Source organism: Gavia stellata, chromosome 2 (assembly GCF_030936135.1).
Source record: "Gavia stellata isolate bGavSte3 chromosome 2, bGavSte3.hap2, whole genome shotgun sequence".
NCBI lineage: Eukaryota > Metazoa > Chordata > Aves > Gaviiformes > Gaviidae > Gavia > Gavia stellata.
This window is the reverse complement of record NC_082595.1, coordinates 86,748,383-86,772,359: the sequence shown is the minus strand read 5'-3', so window position 1 is coordinate 86,772,359 and position 23,977 is coordinate 86,748,383. Positions and strand designations below refer to the sequence as shown.

At 41.9% G+C, this 23,977-nt stretch overlaps 1 protein-coding gene across 1 annotated transcript in view; it reads right to left on the bottom strand.

Moving 5' to 3' along the window:
* Nucleotides 1-1,786: 1,786 nt before the first annotated feature.
* The window catches only part of ELOVL5 (ELOVL fatty acid elongase 5), a 38,616-nt gene continuing 16,425 nt past the window's right edge, over nucleotides 1,787-23,977 (bottom strand). Inside the window, exons 2-8 of the mRNA XM_059831004.1 lie at nucleotides 18,493-18,561; nucleotides 16,368-16,555; nucleotides 9,816-9,893; nucleotides 8,798-8,969; nucleotides 7,138-7,262; nucleotides 5,153-5,287; nucleotides 1,787-3,700 (exon numbers count right to left, since the gene is read on the bottom strand). Coding sequence (XP_059686987.1) covers nucleotides 3,569-3,700; nucleotides 5,153-5,287; nucleotides 7,138-7,262; nucleotides 8,798-8,969; nucleotides 9,816-9,893; nucleotides 16,368-16,555; nucleotides 18,493-18,550 — 888 coding nt within the window. The 5' untranslated portion in view covers nucleotides 18,551-18,561 and the 3' untranslated portion in view covers nucleotides 1,787-3,568. The remainder of the gene's footprint in view (nucleotides 3,701-5,152; nucleotides 5,288-7,137; nucleotides 7,263-8,797; nucleotides 8,970-9,815; nucleotides 9,894-16,367; nucleotides 16,556-18,492; nucleotides 18,562-23,977) is intronic.

Here is a 23,977-nt window from a genome sequence, read left to right as displayed (position 1 = left end):
AAGCTTCAGTGCTTACTTGATATCTGCCTTGTGTTAAGTAAGTAAAATACACAATCAACCAGAAAGAGAACAATTCTGGAAACCCAGGAAATCTGCTTTTCCACTACCCTCTGCAAACTCCAGGAATCCCAGCTCCTGAGCGACTCCAGCCCCAGGGGCAGCTCACACCTCTGCGACACATCATCCAGCCAGGGTCTTCACACCAGGACCGCTGTAAGAAAAGCTATGTTCTGGGCATTTGAGTTTACCCATCCCATTCACAGCTTGATAAAACCATTCACCTCCCTCTCCACCATGAAAAGCCATAGGGCCCGAGTATGGGAAGGTCATGAGCTGCGCGAGATCTTAATGTAAGTTTGAAGCTTGGTCATTCACTCTTTGCAAATAGGTACCGAAGTGTTTCATTATCTCAGCCTGCTTTACATGAAACCTCTCTGTCCCGTTGGCAGCAGTTGGTCTTTTTTCATCTCTCCAGCCTTTACAACTTGGAAAGTCCTTTCAGAGGACTCTTTTAAATCCCAAGGACCAATCACAGTTATATCTATTAGGAAAACCGCAGGCGATGGGGAACTGAGGCAATCCAAAGGCTGTTACTTGCCCCAGGTCAGGTAATGCATTGGAAACGGAGCCAGGTACATAGACCCAGGCTCCTGCCTCAGTCTGTCAGTCTGGTCGTCGGCTACGGTGAAGTGATGTCTGATCTAACCCTACAGCTCTCAAACACTTTTCAGCTGCTGCTGAGACTGTAGAAGAGTACCCACCAGGAGCCAGTCTTCTGACCTGCAGTTGTGAACGCTAATGATGCTGCACGTCTTCCCAAGACCATATCTCCCATCAGCTTTGAAGAAAGTCACTGGGTCTGCGTGATGGCAAACGATTATAAAGCTGTCACATTTTGTCACTGTGTGCCACTGACCTTGAAGGCTAGATTTGGAGTGCAGCAGCCCAGTCTCCGCGGCTCCATGGGGAAGGCCAGGCTAGTGCTGCAGCTTCTGCCTTCTAGGTACTCCCTGTAGATTTGGCTTATCGTCGAGGGAATTGCACCTTACTGAGCCTTGCTTAGAAAAACACTCAAATTCAAAGTTGAATTTGCACATGCAGGAGAAAAAACCATCTTAGCAACCATCTCAGGCACTTGGAGCTCCCTCCCAGAAGAGACCAGCATAACACGAAACCTCTGAGCCTTTCACACAGAGTACAAAACCCATTTCCTTGGTTTAGGTTCTTGTTTTAAGAGCCTGCAAAAGCGAGAAGACAGACAGCTATGTAAGTAGTTCTGTTTTTACTAAGTCCATCACCAACACCAAGCTACCTGGGCTTGTTGCAATGCACTGATTAAACCCTCAAACTGGAGGGGGCTCAGAAACGATCACTTAAAGGCAAGGGGAGCTATATGGAAATTGTAAAAATGCTCCCATTCTGGAGAGAGGTGTTATTCCCATTTTATAGACAGGGTATCTGAGGCAGAAAGTCCCTCTTGGCAACGTTAAGCTTTGCTCCCGGCACTCAGTCGCGGAGCCATTCGGGCTGCTCTGCATTCAGTGAGTCAGTAATCCCAATGGGAGGTTTAATCTATCAACATGGAGAAGTATTTCTACAGCCAGGCAAGGGACCAGCGTTTACTAACAGCCAAAGGTTTCTGCAAGGAATTTGTTACCAAATCTCTGGTACGCTAAATTTCTCTGAATATCTGCAGCTGGCCTTCCATCACGATGGCTCCTCCTTGGCCTGACACAGGATGGGGCAATGCATTAAATCTGTATAAATGCACCAGAATTCAGGCAAAGATCATCAAAAGTGTTTTAATGATTAAACAATGTCAAACATTAACAATGTAGGTATATTCAGATGAGCCAAGGGTTTATTTCTAGCACATTTAGACAGCCTATTTTGAACATTATAGCTGCTGTATTGAGCTATGTAAAGACTCTGCAAACCAGTACCCAGAAATGAAGACACACGCGCAAGTTTTGATAATGTAAACATAATAGACACTGTCTCCTTCAAAACAAGGAATGAAAACCCACAAGGCTAGTAGGAGAACTGACTAATTCCCTAAGAGATGTGCAAAAATTTTTAAAAAGATTTAATTTTTTAAAAAAATTAAACATGTTAAACCTGGCATTTATATAAATATCAAAAAACAAATAGTTAAATTTGAGCAATGACCAGCAGAATGTCTTGCACAATTCAATTTTTCATAGTTTAATGAATAAAATATTCATAAGCCAAACTCCACTATGGCAGATACCAGAATACCAGCAATAGATATTGGCTTTGCAACTGACTCCTCATATGTGCAAGGCAAGATTTTACAAGAAGGAGTAACTTTAACAAGCACTCAAACCAAATCCTCAGATAACAAGCCAAAATATTACTGGTGATATACACAACTCACGTTACAGAAACAGACTCTCCAGCACATTTCAGTAACATTTAAAAAACATTAGGTATGACTTAGACTGTTTAATCTTGCTTGTTTGGGAAAAACACCTTTGTGTTAGGCACATTTTAAAAATGAACATATGCTACATGGCGAAGATACCAACTTAAATACAGACAATTCCATCAGAAAAGCATCCTTCTGTCTTCATTTTTAAATAGGCTTTCAGATATGCCAAAGACTTAAACAGTAGCTCCTAAGATGTGGATATGGCTATGGTAACAACACTTGAAATTCTGCCAGTTTCCATATTAAAAACCACTCTTCATTTAGCATTTAAGAATTCTCAGAAATAAGAAAAAAAAAGAAAAAAAAGAGAAAAGAAAAGATGGGTCCACCCTGTATATACTCTAAACCTTAGAGACAATATTTAAGTCTTACTGGACTGTGTAAGCGCCAATTAATTTTACATTAGTGACATACTTCAAATAAAAAAATAATATCTATTAAAAAGGTAAAATAACTTTTCCATCTGGTTTGTGACTGTTTAGTCAGTTAAAGCCAAATATACAAAACTAAATGTGCCATTTCCAATTTCACTGTATCGCGTAAGAGATACGTAACATCATATATCACATACAGAACAGTAAAATGATCAATGGATTCTTCTAATTGACTTTTTAATAAAAAGTCAATCAACTGAAAAGTTGAAACATACCCTATTTTTTAAACCAGTAATAAGCTTTGGGCCCTGCTTTTTAATTTAAGGCATGTGTGTTTATCTACTGAAACCAGCATCATACAAATTACCTCTACAATCACATGCATGATCTACAGTAAAAAAAATGGAGGTTTAGATTACAGTGTTTTCAAATTGTGAATCGTAATTCAGCACCTATATTGACTAGTAAGGCAACAGCAGTGTCGGATACTACGATAATACTCCCTTCCACAGTCTATAGCAGGGTCAGTGACAGCCCAGAATTATTTTTAAACTTTAACCTACTTTTATGTTCTGTATACGGTTTCTAGGGTGTTTGCACTGGTTAAGTCCTACATAAATCACACTATTCTAGGCAGGAATAGTTACAGTAGCCATTAGAGTATTAGTGCACAACTCTTATTGTGCTTACAATCAGATGATTTTGTTGTTGGGGTTATCAAAATGGTTTTTCAGTTTGGTCTTCAATCCTTCCTTTGTTTCCTTTGTTTCACATTGTTCTCAAGGGAAGAAAAGCTGTTTGTGTACCCGTTCACAGTGGCCGTAGAGCCATTCTGATACTCTTTCCTTCTCGAGGATGCCTTCTTGTTGTAAGTCTAGAATATATGGAAGGACACATGGTTTTGCTTAAATAGATGTAAAGAACTGCTTCCTCACAGTAACTAAAGAAACACAAAAGTAAACTTGCATCCATCATTTCTAAAGACTTTGTGCCGGTGGCAGAGTCTAACAAGCTCTACCATTTTTACTGTATTAGGCTATACTATGCCTTCCATTCATGACAGCAAGAGAATTAGTTCACTGGAAAAGAAAAAGGCTTGGTAGTATGATGGTAGCATTGGTAGTGTTATGTTAACAGTAAATTAGAAACAAGGGAAGAGATTTTACGAGCAGACTATGGCAGAAGAATATACTCAAAATGACAAGTGAGGAAGGAAGTCTGATGCACTGCAGGTGACTACCTCAAACAAAGCCTGAAGAAATGGGTAAACAAGAACAACGAGGAAAGTTCCGAGACAGAAATGTGAAAGGAATTTGCACTGGCCAACATGGGAAGCAAAAGCTAGTAGGATCAGAGAGGCTCAAGACACCAAAAAAAAATTATAGACAGTGAAAAAGTATACATGAATTAGTCTTTGTCAAAGGGGCTCAGTTGCCTTACAAGAGCGTGTTTCCCAAAATATGTGTGTGTGAAAGAAAGTTAAATGGTTAAATTGATGAGGAAAGTCAAGTAGTATCTGTGATATAATATCACGTTTAATTAACATGTTCATAGGTGTCAAGTGATATGAACCAGGGGATTGATTTTAAGAAGTACTGGAAGCTCAGATAGGGAAGCCTGCTATGTTTCCCCCCATGAATCACTCTCACCAGACCCAAAATGCTCAAATCTTTCAAGAGACGTTTAAATTCTGGAACAGAGTTTGTTGTTTGGGGGCAGTAGGCTGTGTTGGTTTGATTTTCTGAAGATGGGTAAATCTTTGCACAGAGCCCGATTAGGAACTACTCGGAACAACACATACCAAGTCGGGATGTGTTCAGACATGAGATCAATTTTGTAGAAACACAATTCAAAATGTTAATTTTCCATATGGAACTACAAACAAATGTCTGTAAAAGTGAGCCAAAACCACATTTCTGTATGTTGGGAGTTTGGGCAGTTTCCCTGGATAAAAACCAAGCATTTCCCCTTGGTAAGAGCCATAGTGAACAATTCCTTCGGGTGCTTCACAGCTTCACAGGCTGCTGTTCTGTTTCAGACTGGAAAGCTGTTTCTTACATAAAATCTCTTCCTCTCCCTTATCTGCAGTTAAAATTGCATTAGTAAAATGCCTTTTTGTGCCACTCTGCTTACTGAAATTACTAATCATTCTGAATTAGGATACAAAATGTCAAAAGCTTCCAAATTTGAGGGCAGATCAACAAGTACAGTACTTTAAGAGCCTATGCATGTTACTGGAAGATAGCAAAAGGCTATTTCAAGCATATCTTTCCAATGAGATACAGCCAGCAGAATGCTACAAAGAGTCGATGAGTATTACTTTTACCTGAATGTAGAAATTTGTGAAGAGGATAATCAAAGAAATCATATAAGAAATCTGGAAATACAGCCACCCCTGAGGAAATGCACATGGCCAAACAACACCACAGCTGGTCTGGAAGATTGTCAGGACAAACTGAGTCTGGGGAAAGAGAAAAAAAGAGAAAAGGAGCACATTAATGCAAGGAGGCAAAAAGCCATTAGTGACCAAAATCTCATTAGTTATTTCTAAAACAAGTCAAAAATATGTAATACTGTGTGTTTGACAAGTTTATCTTCTCTGTCTTACTAGCAGTGTAAACCTGAATTAGCAGACATTCAGATTGTGGTATTCTGTTGTTTGTTTTTATTTGATTAATATTGTTCCATTTTAGAGCATTAGTTTAACTTACATAGAATCAATTTATAAATATACTAAGGAACAAAGATCACCCTCTCCCTAGTGAAAGCTCATTAGGGTTTGACTCTACCAGCCTAACAGAGTAGATCTGTATCTCACCGCTTCAGCTGCAAAAGATTTGGGGTAATTGGGTCTACAGGCAGATCCTGCAATCCTCTCTCCCAGACAGGGACTTCCAGACATATGGCTCCAGCGTAAGAATTTTTGGGGTAAAGGCTGCAGGGAAGCTGGGGAGGCAGGGAGGAGGACTGGAGTTTAATTATCTTCAATTATCTCTTTTGGAAAAACACAGTTTGGGCTTAAGTGCTGCAGAGGGCCTTAGGCAAAATTCATCTTTACATGAAGGCTACCAGATTAGGGAATGTTTATTTGAAAAGGGAAAGACCATTCTGTTATTTTGCTGCCCTAACAGCTATGCAGGCTGAGCCGGCAGGGAAGTGAAAGCAGCTATGACAATAGCCAGGGGAGCAACCGAAGCACTAAGACACTTGCACTCTGTAGCACTCAAACAGCCAGGATGAAGAATAGGGACTAAATCTGGAAGAAAAAAAAACCCAAAAAACACACGAAACAAAACAACCCCACCAAAAAACAATGAACCTCACTGCTACAATACTTAGTCATCCTTCAGGAAGGAATAGTCCTAAGAAAAAAAGATTTTGAGAATCAACACTCTGAATTACTGGTCATCACCAGCAAATGTTATTAAACCTATTCACAGCTCTGAGGGGTTGCTAAGTGGGGAGAGGGGTGGAAAAGAGAGAAAAAAAAAGATAACGAAAAAGTCTATCTCTAGGCTTCAGTTTCCCCATCTACTAAATGGGGAAGACAAAACATGCATGCATGTTTCCTTGTGGTGTTCTGACACGTTATACACATTGAAACCTGGTTCTCGCGCAGTATCACTACAGCATGTGCCATATTGCTTAATTTTGTTGCTCTTTTCACCTCCAGTACACAGCATTTGGGCTTCATCACTGTATACACAGGAAACAATACAAATGGATGCAAGGAGTCCAACACAGAATTACAAGAGAAAAAAATCTGCCCATTTAAAGTGCAGAAGGAGACCAGAAATATTGAACAGTTTTTAATAAACCATTTGCAACTGCATGCAAAAGTGAGACAGAAAAGCCATTGTCCTGCAGGACTAGAATGAAGGGCCTTGTTAGCTCTGGACTGCGTTGCACTTGGTTTCTGGTCTGTCATCTCAACATCAGCCTGAGCAACCAAGCACAGAGAAGGCGGCGTTAGCTCAAGCAGGCTTGGGAAAAAAGCTTCTCCCTCCTCTCTGGCTAGTGAGTCCCAGAAAACCCAGCGCTACAACTCCCAAATACATCTAGCCACACAACATGAGGAGGTGGAGGAAGATCCCACTGATCTCAGTGCCGATTCGTGTACAACGTCAGTCCCCAGCTCCCCATTCGTCCTGAAAACAGAGCAAACGGAGGTGCAGAAGCTGGATTTCTAAGGTGAGAGCCTTCATTCTCCCTTCTTCTACCCCTCGCCAAAATTTTCTAACTCAGTAAAGGTAAGAGGGCCCCATCACAAATACAAGAGCCTGCTAAAGCACTAAAGAGCTAATCACTCACCAGCTGCCCCTGAGTGATATACTTCTTCCACCACAGATAAGGACGCATTGCTGGAACAGCAGACAATCCGTAGTAGGAGTACATGAGGACGTGGATAAAGCTGTTCAGTGTGGCACCGAAGTAAGCTAAAAAAAGGGCAAAGGAAAAAAGAAAGTACGCTGCGTTACCAGGAACACACTGTTTCATGGATCCTACAAAAATAACAAGTTCAAAATGTTACTATTTAAAATATGATTTTTCTCAGAGGACAGGCAAGAGTCCACTCCCCTGATTTTTTTTCTGTTCACCCAAAAGAGTGGCTGAGGTGCTTTGCAGCTGTGCACTTTATACCAGCCTTCTCATTTTATTTCCTCAATTTATTCTTTTTCACACCTACATTCCAGCTTCTCAAGGGAACTGAGGAAGCTGATAAAAAGGAGGCATGTAAACATGCCTGACACTCAATAGCTTCACCCATCTAATCTTAGGCTTATTTCACTTTCTTCCAGGCAGAAGCCTGTTTTTGTCAGTTATAACCAAACGCAACAGATATCTTCAGAAACTGCAAGTCAGCCATTTTATTTGCCCTTGTTTACAGCATCTTTAGTCATTAAAGAAACTTTTAGCTTAACACCAAACTGCATAGTACTGTGATGACCAAGCAGAACATAAAGCTTGGAAAGGAAGAAGAAAAACACATCACTAGAAATAGCACAAAAGTATTTTCAAGACCACACAAACACAGGATAGACTGCAAGTATCTGCCCTTTTGACTGTTGTATAAACAGGGATTGACTTCCCTGGAGAAGAATGTGGTTCCAGATCACACTTTTTCTAAGTTCAGCATTACTCACTGTTGTGCTGACAACATGAAACAAATACGAGTTTCTATGTTGTTTGGCTTAGAAAGCAGACCAGCCTTCCTGAGCAACCCAGCCTCTCGGTCTGCACTGCCTATAGTTCACATCCATTGGATTTGACAAAGTTTCTCTTGGATGAGTGTTCAGCAAAATCAGTATCTATAAGCTGCACATCTGAACCACAACTAAGCCATGCTAATGCAGTTAGGAAACTAGATGCCAGCCAAAAGCAATGAAATTAAAGAATCAAAGCCAGATAGCCAGAGGTTAGCAGGATTTAGACAAGAGAGACATGGAAATCTTCCACTTAAGATGTGTTCAGTCAAGTTCATTAGTGCTCAAGGGACAAGATTTTAATTGAAATCATTTGTTATGGCTACTGGTATAATGAGATTAAATTAAGAAAGTAACATCTCAGGTAAACTTGACAGATACAAGGACAAGAGTCACTACTGGCCATCTTGCAGCTGAAACAAGCTTCTAGTCCTGACTTGAAAAAGAGCATTGTTTCATTAGAGGGTCTGCAATCACCACAAAAAAGAGAAAACAAGGTTGACAGGTATCAGACCTGGACTACTGCAGCTGATAAATGTCACACTGCCGCACAAATTCTGCAAACTACATTGGCGTGCCTTTTCTAAAGGCTCTGCAGGCAGCTTAATACCTGCAACCATCTGCAATAGTTGCAATTCAGCACAGCAGCTTAATATGGGACAGAACAAATCCTGCAGCTGAAGGTACCAGAGATGCTTGGTTTGACCAAAAGGAAACCAAAACAAGGCCCTTGTTGCAAGCATTCCCCACCATAACCCAGTACTTACAGTGACCACAAGGCACCCAGTTCATAACAAACCACCAAATGTTCAGCATCGTTGCATGGTGGTAGACATGCAGAACAGTGATCTGATGATTATTTTTCCGCAAAATGAAAAAGAAGGTATCCATGAACTCAATGAGTTTGGAGAAATAGTACCACCAGAGGACACGTATGATCTAGAAAGGAGGAAACAAGTTTTAGAAGCATTGCACATAGTGGGGACTTTCACAGAATCACTAAGGTTGGAAAAGACCTGTAAGATCATCAAGTCCAACCATCAACCAACACCACCATGCCCACTAAACCATGTCCCGCAGTGCCACGTCCACACGTTCCTTGAACACCTCCAGTGATGGTGACTCCACCACTTCCCTGGGCAGCTTATTCCAGCGTGTCACCACTCTCTCAGTAAAGAAATTTTTCCTCACTTTCAGTCAGTTTCAACCCTTTTGCTGTCTAAGTAATTAAAATCCAGACTCTGTCCTGCACTACTTGGATTGAAGACACTGCTGAGATCTTCTGTAATGCTTCAGCCTCAGGTCTTTCTGCAGGAAATCTAGGTACAAACCCATAGCTACAGCTGAAAACAGGATGACAAAGACTGTTTTATGAGGCTATTTGCTGTGCACCGGGGGTGTCCTGAGAGAAACAAGAATATATTTAACCAGAGTTGGTCCTGCAGTGCTCTCTGTAAAAGAGAGGTCTGAACAATGACCAGAAGAAATCATCACCACATCTCAGAAAGAGGAGTCACAACACACAGAGATTGGATACAGCCTGAAGACCAAGTCCTTGGTTTTTGACCTGTGAACACTTGAAAATTTACAGGTAATTACTCACCAAAATACCAACCATTAATATATTGCAGATTAACTATTACGTTTGACAATGCATTGTCCATTGTATTGTAAAAGGAGGAAAAAAGCAAACCAAAATCCACATAACCAATACTGTTCTGCTCTCCACTTACATGCAAACAGACAATTTGAAACATTATTAGCTGTAAGTCTCAGTTACATTACCTTCATATCAGCTTCTCCTCCACTGTGCGTATCCTGACAGAAGAAATTGTATCCTCCTTCCCATACTCCTGTCACCAGCTGAGAAGATCAAAGAATAAAGTGTCATTTGGGGAGAAGGCTGCACCCCACAGCACATGCAAACCTCGACAGCAGCTCTGCTGAGACATCTGGTGTCAAGGGATTCATGGGCATCCGAGTGTGGCATTAGGTTGAATTCAAGCTCCAAACAGCGATCAAATCAGAAATCCTTCCAATTGGGGTATACCAGAATAAAAATAGGAGGTAGCATCTTATCCCCACTTATCCCACATAGCGTGTGTGTTTTGCACAGACATATTCTAGACAGATCCTTAAGAAATATCTTTCCTTCTTAGCTGATGATCTAATTGTTGAAGAAAGTGAACAACCAAAGAAAAGTAAATATATTTTTTTCTGATTATTTTTGGAAAGAAAAAAAGTTATATTTTTAGGAAATTTTATACACCGAGATCTGACTACAGTTTTTTCAACTGTGTAAAAGAGCAAATCTTCAGCTTTGCTATCCTTAACAGCTAGCAACTGATGTTTTACCATATTTTGATTCTTCAAGATCTTTTTAAATAATTCACTCATACCGAGTACGTTACATCCTTCCCAGCACAAGTGACTTCCTCTGCAGGATACGCTGCTGCCTGCCTGACTTCCTTCCATAACAAGTAACACCTCAAACATGACAAAATTACTTTTAAGAGTAAGGATCAGCTATTAGCCATGAGAGGATGACAGGGAGCCTGCTGCCAAAGGGCTTGCTGAAACTTCTGGATAAGAAAGAGGCAAGCTGGATGTCCACGTCCCACCCTTTCACATGTGGGAGATGGAGGCGCAGATTGAGGGTGGGACAGGAGGAGGGAGTGGGTGCAAGGACAGGAGTGAGCCCCCCCTTTAATACTGCAACAGAAGAGATTACTGGATGTTGTTTATAAAGTTTTTCCTCTTGGGAATAGCATGAACAGAGGAGTAACAAATTTAGACGATTCCCAAGTGAAAAAATAATTGTTACGTATCCCAAAAAACATTTTAAAGGCAGAGACAGATATCCTGCACAAGCAAATTGTCTGGTTTTGGCTTTATCTACACTCATGCAGGATAAAAAAAAGCTGTGGAAAGCCACGGTGAAAAACTCTTTGTACCATAAGTTATTTAAAATGATCACTTGATTAAAAGACTACAATAGCTGGTACAATTAAGTGCTGCTCAGAACGGTGAATGGGAAGCTAATTCTAAAAGGTGCAATAAAGATTATCACTTAAATGATCTACCTTTTCCTAATGCTATTTCTTTCATGGCTCATTTTCCCCCTAAATTAGCTTTTAAAATACCCAGTCAGCCTAGGTCATTATTTTTGACCTTCCGAGATAGAATTATTGCCACTATTTAGAAAAAGGAAAAAAAAAAAAAAAAAAAAAAAAAAAAAAAAGAGAGACCTCTAGTTATATCATAACATATAGACCTGGAATTATCTCATGTACTACAGATAAATCAATACCCCCCTGCCACAGTGAGGGTAGGGCAGCCGTGCACATTGACAACAGACCCAAGCAATTTCTCTATCCAAGCAGCAAAGGGAATACAGCCACGGGAGGACTCCTCTCCCGCTGTAAGGAAGACACTGATGTGCAAAGCACACCAGTTTAAAAGCAGTATCCTGCTAAAGTACCAGCTACATCCCGGAGCAAGCCTTGCACCAAACCGCTCTTAGGGCTGCGTGGCTTCGCGAGCGCCCGCCAGTCCCTCAGACAGAAGACCACATTGTGCTGTGATCGAGTTGTTAAGAGCTTACAGATGTTTTCATACAGTTCTCATAGTTCAAGGAAGTGTTAGGAATAGAGGGATAATCACAATGTTTATATTGTCATTAATCCAAATAGCATCCATCACTAATCCTGCCGTCCATAAACTTCTCCCAAGGAAAGGCATAGTGAAACCCAAAGAAGTTTCCCTGCAAGCGATACAGGTTCACTACGTAAAGCATAATGCAGCCAAAGGTGTCTGGATGGATCCCACCTCTCTGAAGGGCAAAGGCATCAGTGTGGCTATAGGTAGCTTCAGCTAAACCCGAGTATTCCCTCATTTCCAGAAGAGTGTATAACAATATGCTAGGAGTTCTAAAACTCTCACAGCCACAGGGGTTTAAATGATAGAAGCAAAGCAACATTTGTAGGAAATGGTAACATCTTTTATCATATAAATAGTTAGTATAGTTATAAAAATAATTTAACCCCTCCCTTTCCAGAAGGAACTAAATGGTGAAAAGCTGCTACTGCTGCTCACAAACTGCTGCTGGTGCCCGCACACCTTGCTTAGTGCAACATACACACAGATAATCCTTTTTCTGAGTTAGCCAGCTGTTCCTTTGCCTGACACCACTATTTCTTGCACCCACAATACTTTCAGCACATGTTGGAAGGCTTCAGGAAATGAAACCAACAGGCCACCCTGCCACCTGACCACGCACGGTTCCCAAATGGCTCTGTTACGCACGGGGCTGGGCGTACAGCACCGGGGAGCTGCTTACATGGCACCTAGAAAGCAATAAACAGAGGTGTCATAAATTGCCAGCTAGTGTATTTAAGCCGGTGCTCATGCTTGTTGTGGTCTGCTTCCAGGATGGCCAGAGTTCCTTCCTTACAGCTACTCTACAGCTGGTCTGAACTCCCCTGGCACTCCTTATCCTCCCAGCGACAGGCTGGTGGCTCCTCAGCCACCCCAGGCTTGAGAGAACCTTCCCCTGCCCGCCGCCCCAAGGATGTCCTTCATCTTCAGGCTGGTCGGAGCCCAGGCTTGCTAATGGCATTGCTGCTGCGCAACCACAGGCATATCTTCTCTCCAGAAATGAACCTGTCTCGAAAAGGCTGACTGTAATCATTTTCACCAGAGTATGCGATTTTTGAATGACACAAAAAGAGACGGCTCCTTCACAATCCGTTTAAAATGGTACTCAATGTTAAGTTCTTTGGCTCGGGGGAAAACCCTGCGGCTTGAAGTTGCTTTTGTGCTCAAGCAACTCGTACTTCCTTCCCCTGCACTGAAAACATCTTTTTTATATTGCTTTCATTTTGTAATTCTGTTGCTAAATTCTTTAAAATGCTGTGGCATGTGCTTTTTTATTAACTCTGCTACGAAAATAAACAAGCACACTAACACCAGTCTGACCAGGCTGCAGGAGAGGTGCTACCAGGGAGGACTTTGTTTTCTGATGATAAAACCAAAGTCTGAGACTCGCTGGAGAGGGCCAGATAAGGGACCCGGCACTGCATCACGCTGTCGAGGCATGATGGGTTCACAGCTTCAAAACAGAGCCAGATTAGAGTGAAGAGAAGCAGAAGTTCCCATGTCTGATCAAAGAAAGCAAATGCCTGCAGAGGTACGGAATTTTATGTTTACATGAACACAGTCACCTCAGGACAGAGATAAGGGCTTCGGGACCCGTAGAGAAAGAAAGGGGAGAGGAAAGAGCAGCCTGGCAGCAAGCTGCCAGCCGCAGCTCACGTACCACAACACCTCTTCACCGAGTCCCCTCCTTCCTAAAACAGCATGCTGCTCTTAGGATGCTTTTCCTACAGCATATGCAACACCTTCCTCATCAGGAAAATCTGAGACTCAATCACAGAATCACCAAGGCTGGAAAAGACCTGTAAGATCATCAAGTCCAACCATCCACAAAAACAAACAAACAAAACCCCAAACCAAAACAAAAAAACCCACCCACACACCATGATGCCCATTAAACCATGTCCCACAATGCCACGTCCACACGTTCCTTGAACACCTCCAGGGATGGTGACTCCACCACTTCCCTGGGCAGCCTGTTCCAGTGTTTCACCACTCTCTCAGTAAAGAAATTTTTCCTAATACCCGGTCTAAACCTCCCGTGGCACAACTTGAGGCCATTTGCTCTTGTCCTGTCACCAGTCACTTGGGAGAAGAGACCAACACCCACCTCTCTGCAACCCCCTTTCAGGTAGTTGTAGAGAGCGATGAGGTCTCCCCTCAGCCTCCTCTTCTGCAGACTGAACAACCCCAGTTCCCTCAGCTGCTCCTCATAAGACTTGTGCTCCAGACCCCTCACCAGCTTCGTCGCCCTTCTCTGGACACGCTCCAGCACCTCAATGTCCTTCTTGTAGTGAGGGGCCCAAAACTGAACACAGGATTCGAGGTGGGGCTAATTCAGTAGGGAGTTAATTTTTCAGATGAAGAAAGAAGACAGTAGAGATCACTTTTAAGAAAGTGAGCCTTCATCACTGACCAGTTGTCGTGGTTTAATCCAGCTGAAACTCAAAGCGACAACAAGGAAGAGAACAGGGAGTTACATCTGGTTTTCGAATGCTGCTCTTCATCATTTTATCTTAAAAGTGAGTACGTGTCCTATGAAGTGCTGCTGATGTATGGCTAATCCTTCAAAGCCAAATTTCCATGACTGATGTGATCTGAGCGAGGGTATCGCCTGTTTTGCACTAACACAGGTAACTGCGGAGGCACTACAGCTAGAGAATGTACCTGGAGGTGCAGGCAGCTGATTTCTTTCCCTATCACCTGGCCCTTCGTCTCTCTCCCTGCGAACACCAAGCAGCACGGTGGTAAGTCAGCACGGCTCTCTACTTGGCAGCATTTTTGTGGGATCAGTTCCTTGTTGCAGAGCATCGCTTGCCCTCATGTGTAGCTTATAGGTGCTGTCAAACGCATTTCGTTGAAACTATCATGAGTTTAACAGTCTTCATAACACTGTAGCTTTGTGTATTCCCATGTATAAAGGGAAAGTATATTTACAATACCAATGAACACTTCCATATAGATAATGTTACATTAAAAGCAATATTCACTTTGATGTAAAGTGTTTCACTAGATAGGAAGGAGGAGCCTTAATATTCACTGTATTTTAGTTGTCTCATTCCTTCACAATATAAAAGCTATTCAGTTGGTTACAAGTATGAGGACTTCTTCAGCATGCAATAAACAGTCCTTTCTTGGTAACCAGTTCATTGTTAGCAAGAAAAAGGCATTTGTAAGATCAACAGTTCAGATCTTTTCTATTGTTTAAATTTATCAGCAGGTTTTGTAACATGGCAGAATGTTTCATTTGGAAACTATGAGTATTATTCCAAGTATTTAAGGAAAAAAGATTGGCTATCTGAGAGTTTTACCCATACTTAGTACAACTGAAGAAAAGTCTGCACTTGTAAATCCCCAAAAACGTAACTGGAGGTTATATTATACTTATATTATAAATAATACCTGCACAAAATAATGCAGATGTTGCACATGAAGTCAACAGCAACACCACTTTTAGACAAATTAAACAGATTAACACACAGTTTTTACTAGATTATAATATACTGACAGGGAGGTTAGAAATGTAAGCACACCAAGAATACAAATTGTTCCAAGTACCTACTGAATCCAAAACTGCTCCCCTCAAAGAATTAAGTATCAAAGTTCTTAATAGCACAACTCAGTAATTTTTGTCTAGACAATTCACTACACAAGAGAAAGAACTTTAAATTTAAATCACTTCCTATCTAAACACTTACTTTTTAAAACACTACAGAATTAACTACAAACTTAAAGGAGAATTACAGCTTGCATATACTTCTAAGCAAATGCCAGAAAAAAAAAAAAAAAGAGAAAAAAGATTAGTAATTTTAGCTCTAGCTTGTAATCGCATGTTGAAAATGAAATCTCTCCTTACAGAAAGGAGAAACGCTTTTGGTTAAAAGCAAGCCAGAGCATTCTGTACAATAAAGCCACACACACTATCATTTTCTGACCACAGTCTTATTTACACTGCCATAGTTCTTCATTTTCACTTTAATAAAAAACATACAATTCTGAGTAAAAGCAGCTAAAGTGCTCTCTGGGAAGTGGAAAACTTTATACTGCCTAAATCTTTGTTTTGTTAGGAAAGAGAGTAAGTCCACAGAAAGTCCAATTCAGTTTGAAATACACTTGTATGTTCGGATTTTAACTTCTAGGAAACAGATGAAACACGACGCCGTTAAGGCAACTGCTTCAGCAAAACTAAGAGGACACAAAAGAAGCTATTGCAAGCTTACAGAAATAGATGCAAAGAGTGTGTGCATGAGTAAACACATTTAAATAAAACACGTTTTGCACTCCAAATCAAGCTGTAGTTTTGCTACGAAGTACTTTGTACAAGCCACCAGCACAATGACGTTGAGCACGACTTCTAGGCAAGGAGGAGTTACTGAAGGAGTAGCCAGGGTCACGCTGGAAGCTCAGGCCTTCGCTTGCACTGAGTGAGAGAAGTGCATCTGAAACATAGCTAACCACGGTCAGCATAGATGTTTAAGGCAAGGTTTGTTTCATACCCTTAGAGGTAACATTACAACTACAGTTTTCTCCCCTGAGAAGTGACATTGAAGAACGGTTGCAACATTTCTGCAGATGTTTCCCCAGGTTTAGAAGGGCTGTCCTCAGAGATCATTTTCAACATAAGCCAATATAATTAAAACAGATACTGCAAAATAACCCCGACCCAACCCCTTTTCCTCCTACCTCATAAAACATATACAGGGAAAGCAGTGTAAGTCCAAGGTTGTAGACCACTAGAATACCCCTGCACGAGAACGGTTGCTTATTCCGCATGTACTTTGGTCCTAGCCATACGATTAGTAAGTACAAGACTGAGAAGATAAAGGTAGGTGTATAGTTCTCCAGAAGAAGCCATCCTTTTACTCTGGGGTCTGAAACAAAAAAATCAAAAACATACAGACACTTAGATTTTGTAAAGGAAAGAGTTCAATGCATCCAGAAAAAGCTGTACCTAAAATGCTTCTAGCACCGGAATACCAGAGAAAGATGAAGGAAGAGCGGCAAGCCCTGTCCTTAAGGGCCACATTGCTAATTACAACCACCCTTTGCGAACAAGAAGATTTTAGTTATACAGTTGTTAAAGAAAGCAGAAATAATTCTATTCCTAAGGCAAAAATATTCTTAAATTATTACTGCTATTATTTTTAAATACTCATTACCATTCAGAATCATCATCCATCTGGAATACCACAGATAAGCTTAAATTATAAAGAAAAGCTTCAACAACCCTCTCCCCCTTATTCTCTCAAACCAACCTTTCCTGATAATACACATCTTATTTCCTCACAGAGCCAGCAAAGCTAAGAGTGAAGCAGATACCTTTGTGGTTATCAGCAGATGATCCTGATAAATATTTTCTAATCAATACTAACCCAATTAGACTTACGTATGTGCTACTCAGGAGGATTAAATTTTGGGGTCCTTGTATGAGCAATGATACACAGAGCAGTCAGTCCAGTCTGACTAACCAGTCCAGTTGGCAACATGTCGACTGCTCAGGAAAAGCACATAAACCACCCTGAATGAGAGGATTTCAGGGAAACGCTTGGGACAAGTGCTTGATCCTTTTGAAGCACATCTGTGCTGTCCACACCCAGCAAGAGCACAGTGTTTCACTCCTCTCACTGAAGTTGACCCAAAGGATTGAAACCAAGTTTACCAAACCATAAATGAATAATTCAAGTATTGCTGGCATTCACAGCCCTGACTTAATTTTAAAGGAGTCAAATGTGGATCCTGAATGTAAGAAATGAGGCCTTAAAATGTAGGTTGGGAAGTAGTTAAGAAAGTCAGGGAATTATTTGGATTTGCCACCTTTACGGTTCATTGTTTTTAAGACACAGCAAATTTAGACCATATGCCAGCACAGGCAGTAAGTTAAATTAGTCTGGATGTTCTGATATAAAGGGGCTTAGTACAAAGAAGGGAGGAATGAGGGCACTGAGAAGCTAAAAGCAAACAGAAAACACACTTTGAAGGATCAGGAGCTTGCTCCACCTCCTGTGGACTTTGTCCTGTGAGGAAGCGGCACCACCATGGGCGTTTCTGTTGGACAAAGAGGTAGGAAAGACGCTACTGAAGCAATCAGGAAAAAAGCAGAAGCCACGGAGTGGCGTTGCTACAAACCCTCTGTACAGGACGCTGACGTTTAATCCCCCTGGTCAGGACCAGGTGGAACAGGGCCATCCCTACCCTAGCTGGAAGCCCGCACCAGAAAGCCATCGCCTGTCCTGGTCCCCCTGCCTCTCCCTTCCTCGTGCTGACCAGGATTGCTGTTCCCCACCTGTAAACCTTTTCCCAGTGAAAAACCTACCAAAACCGTTGTTTCTTTAAAAAGAATGGTTTCAAAGTAGTAATGCTTTCCAAAAAATTACAGACTTTTTCAGTGAAAAATCCCTGAGCAGCTCTAGTTATGAGAGCAAGAGTATTTATATTTCATCAAATGCAAATTTAAAAAAAAAAATTTTAAAATAAATGCTATCATTAAATTAAAAAAAAAAAAGCCAGCAAAGATCTGAGTGAGGTAAGCAGTTCACTAAGACTAACAACACCAGAGCTTAACTGATACTAAGAATAGCACCTATGATTGTCATAGCTGAAAAACTGGCAGCTCTTCAGGTCAAAAGATCAGAGCATTGAATAGACTTTTTCATTTATTATATAATCACACATTTCAACACTCTGCAGATACTAAAGAAAGTAGTCACCTGTCAAAGTCAGGATGTTAGAGGGAAGCTGTTTCTTATGCTCTAGTATCTGCACTTTAACATCAGTTTTATTTATGTATTTATTTTTTGATAAATCTTACCTCTGGGTCCAAGCCAAACATCAAGGTAGCTATTGATTGTTTTATCCAGAAGTTCCATTCTACAACCTACTGAAAAGGAAAGGGGAGGAGAAAGTTAGTTCTTCAGCTCACAAAAATAGTTTAATCACCCGAACACCATCTGTTAGGGTTAACAAAGACAATACTAATATGCAAAAATTGCAGCAGACATACTGGACATTACCAGCATATATAAAGTACATAACTCTTATTCTAGTCTCAGACAGCCACTGGTATAAGAACAGTATTTCCCACTGAAGTATTCAATCATGCATCTAGATACACAGAAGCTTAAAATAATGAGTTCAGATTAACCTGAAGTTCTTTTTAATTCTGTATTTTGTAAGTGCAAATACAGGATGACATCTTGCAAGATCCCTCTGCAAGGAGGAGGAGGAGGAGGAGGACTGGACCTTGAGAAAGCCAGCAACATCGAAATATAAATACTCAAATAAATACTATGAAGCTCTTTTAACAAAGAGCCTTGAATAGCTGGCAATGCTAGCTGAGGAGGAGGAGGGAAGGAAAAAAGTGAAAACTGGCTCTGCTATCACTTTTCAGATAGGTGACCGATTAGACCTCTGATTAACAGCCCATAAAACCAACAAGTGAACAGTCACCGAATGACAGAGAGGGCTGCAGAGGCAAGGGAGGAAACACTGCAGTTCGTGGCACGAGCATCTCCAGTTCCAGAAACTGCTTACTAGTAAGACATTGCCAGATAAAACTCATCCAGCATCAGTAGAGAAGAGTGATTCAAATGTCATCTGTCAGCTCCTCACCCGGGCAGTGTTTATTGGTAGCACCTGGTATATACTGCAGTACACAAGTCGCTGTACCTCCATAAGGTTAAAGCAGGAAAGAAGTAGCAGCACTTTCCATGAGCAGCGACAATTGTACACAAAACTGTTCTCAAGAGAAGAGGAAGTCATTTTCTTCTTGATTAAGAAAAAAACAACCAAAACGAACCCTTCCAATTTCCTCTTTTCTATCCAGAACAGTACTGAACTTTCACTAAAATAATTTTATCAATTTTTAATAGGATAGTTTTCACTTCTTGGTGATTCTCCCCCCCGCAAAGTACTAATATTAACAGCAATTTTTAGCTACAGGGAAATAATGCAGGCAACACATAAGCTGTCAACATACCCACAGCACAAACCGAAACAATTACCTGAGTTTGCATGTAGTTGCTAACAACAAAGAAGTTCATCTCTATTTTTTTCAGTTCTAGCTAAAGAAACATCTCTCTTCCACCTGTGAAAACCCTGCCTCTAGGGATTTCTGATTTACACAAGTAAAATGAATAGTAGGTCCTCTGGTTTTAGTCAGCTGGGACTGACACCTCCATTTCTTTCAAGTCCAGCAAGAAAAGCCAAACAGGATGCAAGCGACGTCCCCTCCCTGGTCCAAAGCAGGACTGGGAGCTGCCCGGCCCCTGCAGGGGCTTCTACGTCCCATGGGATCAAGAAAATACACCGGGCTTGGACACGTGCATTTACATCATTTCTGGCTGCACCCCCAACCCATCGTTTCCCGCGGGGCTCTCGGGGACACGCACAGAAGAGGACGTCCCCCCCCGCGTGCATCAAGTCTTTGTACCGCTTTGGACTACGCAAAGGCACAGAAACTTCTCTGGAATCTAGTCACCAGGCACAAACAAAAGACCTCGATTAAAATAACCAGGGGTGTTAAAAGTCTTTCGCAGTCCTGATTCATACCGGGGATTTTTTCCTGACTGAAGAAGCTCAGCCCAAATAAGCACATACTTCACAAGAAGGTGCATTTTTGGGATTATGTCACCTCACCAGCTACGAGACACAAACTGTGAGCACCTCCATGAACGGCCACAGCACTGGCACACTGGTGTCCTAGGAATAAGGAAATTTAACCAAGAAGCCTATGCTGTGCTACCAGATGCATGAACATCAGGAAGACTGTGAGAAATGAGTATGTCATTTCCTAGGAGAAGAAAGTGAGTTATCCAGAGCAAGGTCGTCTTTTTTTTTTTCCACCTCTTTTTTTTCCTAATTTGTCGTTATTAAGTATCGCCAGGAAAAGCACTCCCCAGTGGATGATTAATTTTGTTGCTTGAAATCCCCACTTACTCAATTTGTCTGTCGCTCCTTTGATCCAGTACCGATTGATTTAGTTACGCAGCACTGCATCATCCAATAACCCAGCATCTGTGCCTGACTTCAACTCCCCTTTTTGCAGAGGCAGACTTCAGATGGGAGAGTTTGTTTCAAAAACAAAGGTTTGTTATACAAAAATATACAGAAAAGCTCAATTCAGAACTGACTTGCTATATACTGTTGTTTGCTGGACACTGAAAATGCAGACATGTAAATGAAACAACTAAGAAAGCGGAAACAAACTCTGCCTAGCTATAGCAAAGGCAGCAAGAAATGAAACTCCATGTTCAACCCTTCCATAAAATTGGAAGAAAAACTCATTCCCCAAGAGGAGGAGGTTTTGTGCAGAGGTCTCAGCTTTTTTGCGCTGCTACCCCAAACCAGCTTTTTCTGTCAGCGTTGTCGGACAGCGGACTGTAAAAGGCACAGTGAAGGAAGAACTACTCCTGGTGTCAATTTCCAGAATTTGCAGAAAAAGAAATTGTTTCAAAAGGAACTCATTTGTGTAACAGAAAAACAGAGGGAAACAATCTGCTTTTGTTCCAGAGGGGGTCATGTGAAAATGCATCAAGTCTCCTGCCAACAGCCACACAACATTAAACACTGCTTCAACAGCAGCAACTACAAGGGTTCTTTTTTAATTAGAATAGTTTCCCAATTCAGAGGAACATCAACTCCCAGAAAAATTAAACCAGTGGCCATTTGAAACACTGTAATCGGCATGTTTCCTAATGCTGGAAGTAAGCAAGTTCTGCAGCTGACCACATGCACGAGCAGATGGCTAGCAACGCTCCTTTACCTAGAAGTCATCCCACAGCAGGGCACACCATTCACAGAATCATACAACAGTTTAGGTTGGAAGGGACCTTTAAAGGTCATCTAGTCTGACCCCCCTGCAATCAGCAGGGACATCTTCAACCAGATCAGGTTGCTCAGAGCCCCATCCAACCTGACCTTGGATGTTTCCAGGGATGGGGCATCTACCACCTCTCTGGGCAACCTGTTCCCATGTTTGACCACCCTCATCATCAAAAATTTCTTCCTTATGTCTAGTTTAATCTACCATCTTTTAGTTTAAATCCATTACCCCTTGTCCTATTGTAACAGGCCCTGCTAAAAAGGTCTGTCCCCGTCTTTCTTATAGGCCCCAATAGTATTGAAAGACCGCTATAAGGTCTCCCTGGAGCCTTCTCTTCTCCAGGCTGAACAAACCCAACTCTCAGCCTTTCCTCATAGGAGAGGTGCTCCACCCCTCTGATCATTTTGTGGCCCTCCTCTGGACCCGCTCCAACAGGTCCATGTCTTTCCTGTGCCGAGGACCCCAGAGCTGGATGCAGTACTGCAGGTGGGGTCTCACCAGAGTGGAGGGGCAGAATCACCTCCATTGACCTGCTGGCCATGCTTCTTCTGATGCAGCCCAGGATACGGTTGGCTTTCTGGGCTGCAAGCACCCATTGCCAGCTCACGTCCAGCTTTTCATCCACCAGTACCCCCAAGCCCTTCTCTGCAGGGCTGCTCGCAATCCCTTCATCCCCCAGCCTGTATTGATACCAGGGGTTGCCCTGACTCAGGTGCAGGACCTTGCACTTGGCCTTGTTGAACCTCATGAGGTTCACATGGGCCCACTTCTTGAGCTTGTCCGGGTCCCTCTGGATGGCATCCCATCTCTCAGGTGTGTCAGCCGCACCACTCAGCTTGGTGTCATCTGCAAACTTGCTGAGGGTGCACTCGATCCCACAGTCTATGTCATTGATAAAGATACTAAACAGTACTGGTCCCAGTACAGAGCCTTGAGGGACACCACTCGTCAATGACCTCCATCTGGACATTGAGCCATTGACCACTACCCTCTGGATGTGACCATCCAACCAATTCCTCATCCACCAAACAGTCTGCTCATCAAATCTGTATCTCTCCAATTTAGAGAGAAGGATGTTGTACGGTACTGTGTCAAAGGCCTTACAGAAGTCCAGCTAGGCAACATCCATAGCCTTATTCGGTACCTATGGTCAGAAGAAAAAAAGACCCAATTATGCCATACGCTGCTTTTTAAAACAGATACCTCTAGTTATTTTTTCCTAACCTGCCTTTCTACAATGGACAGGAAAGAAATCATCCTCTCTGCTACCAAATTTTACCAGTGCACAAAGGCCCCTGAACACCAGGACAAGCCGGATCAAAGTCTTACAACCTGAAAGATGCTTTACTCCTTCAAGTCCAAATAGTTAATCCAGGAAAACACATATCTGACATTTTAAACAAAACAAAATTACTGGACTTCCAATTCTGCAACACAAACATAATGAAGGCTAAAGTTGCACCTTGTCCCGATAAGATCGAGCCCCATCACTAAAATATGACTTTTTCTAAAATCCTCTGGATTTAGACAGGCAGGGGTTTTTTTGGACATCCATAGAACGTTTTGCATCATTAGTCCACTTCTGGCGCTATGAGCTGGGACAGGCACCACGCTCCAGAGGCCACCCGTGTGTTTGGGCAGAAGATGCGAGCTCTGCCCTGCCGCTCAGCCCGAGCATGGATGGCCCTGGTGCTCCATGGTGTGGCCACCGAAAATACAGGCCAAAGGCTACATAGAAATGTGGTTTTCTTGCAGTTTTAAGATTTATTTATAAAAGTTTTTCATACAGGCTACCAGCAGCGATAAGCTGCTTTTATAACACACATCACTACTCTCTGAGGAAAGGGATTCTAAATACCGAAGTATTTTACTACCTCCTGCGTTTCAAAGGAAATTCTCTCCTACGCTTTCCACAGAAAACACATTCTCAGGGGCTTATGCCAAAAAGTGATTTAAAAGTTCTTGGTCACATTATAATGATGTTTCTTGAATTCCTTTTTGGAGTAACTTCAGTTTCCGGGTGCAAAGATAAGGCACGAAAATAAAAAGGTTTGTCCCCTGTCCCATGCCACGCTTTTTAAGCAAAGCAAACAGCAGCAACCAAACATTTTGGGCTGAAAGCTCAAAGCATTGGGAGCCTGCTCCCTTTCTGCAGGATCCTCCAGCTCTCACCCTGCTGCTCGAGAACTCCCCGAAACAACAGATCCCAGTTTTCACATCTAAGTGCCTGAACTTGAGTTCCAAAAGAATCCCAAAAATAGGCATCTAAATAATTATGCTGGCTTCTGAGAGCAATGCGCCATCAGGCCTGGCTGCTCAGCCTTCTTGGAAAACAGCCACTTTCTCCGTTCTTAAATTAGGACTTTGAAGCCTAATTTTAGGCACTTGATTTTGGAAATCTTGAATTGTGTTTTCTCATTAAAGTGATATTTCCCATTCCCTGCCACTGCAGAGGTGACTCCTCTTTTCCCTC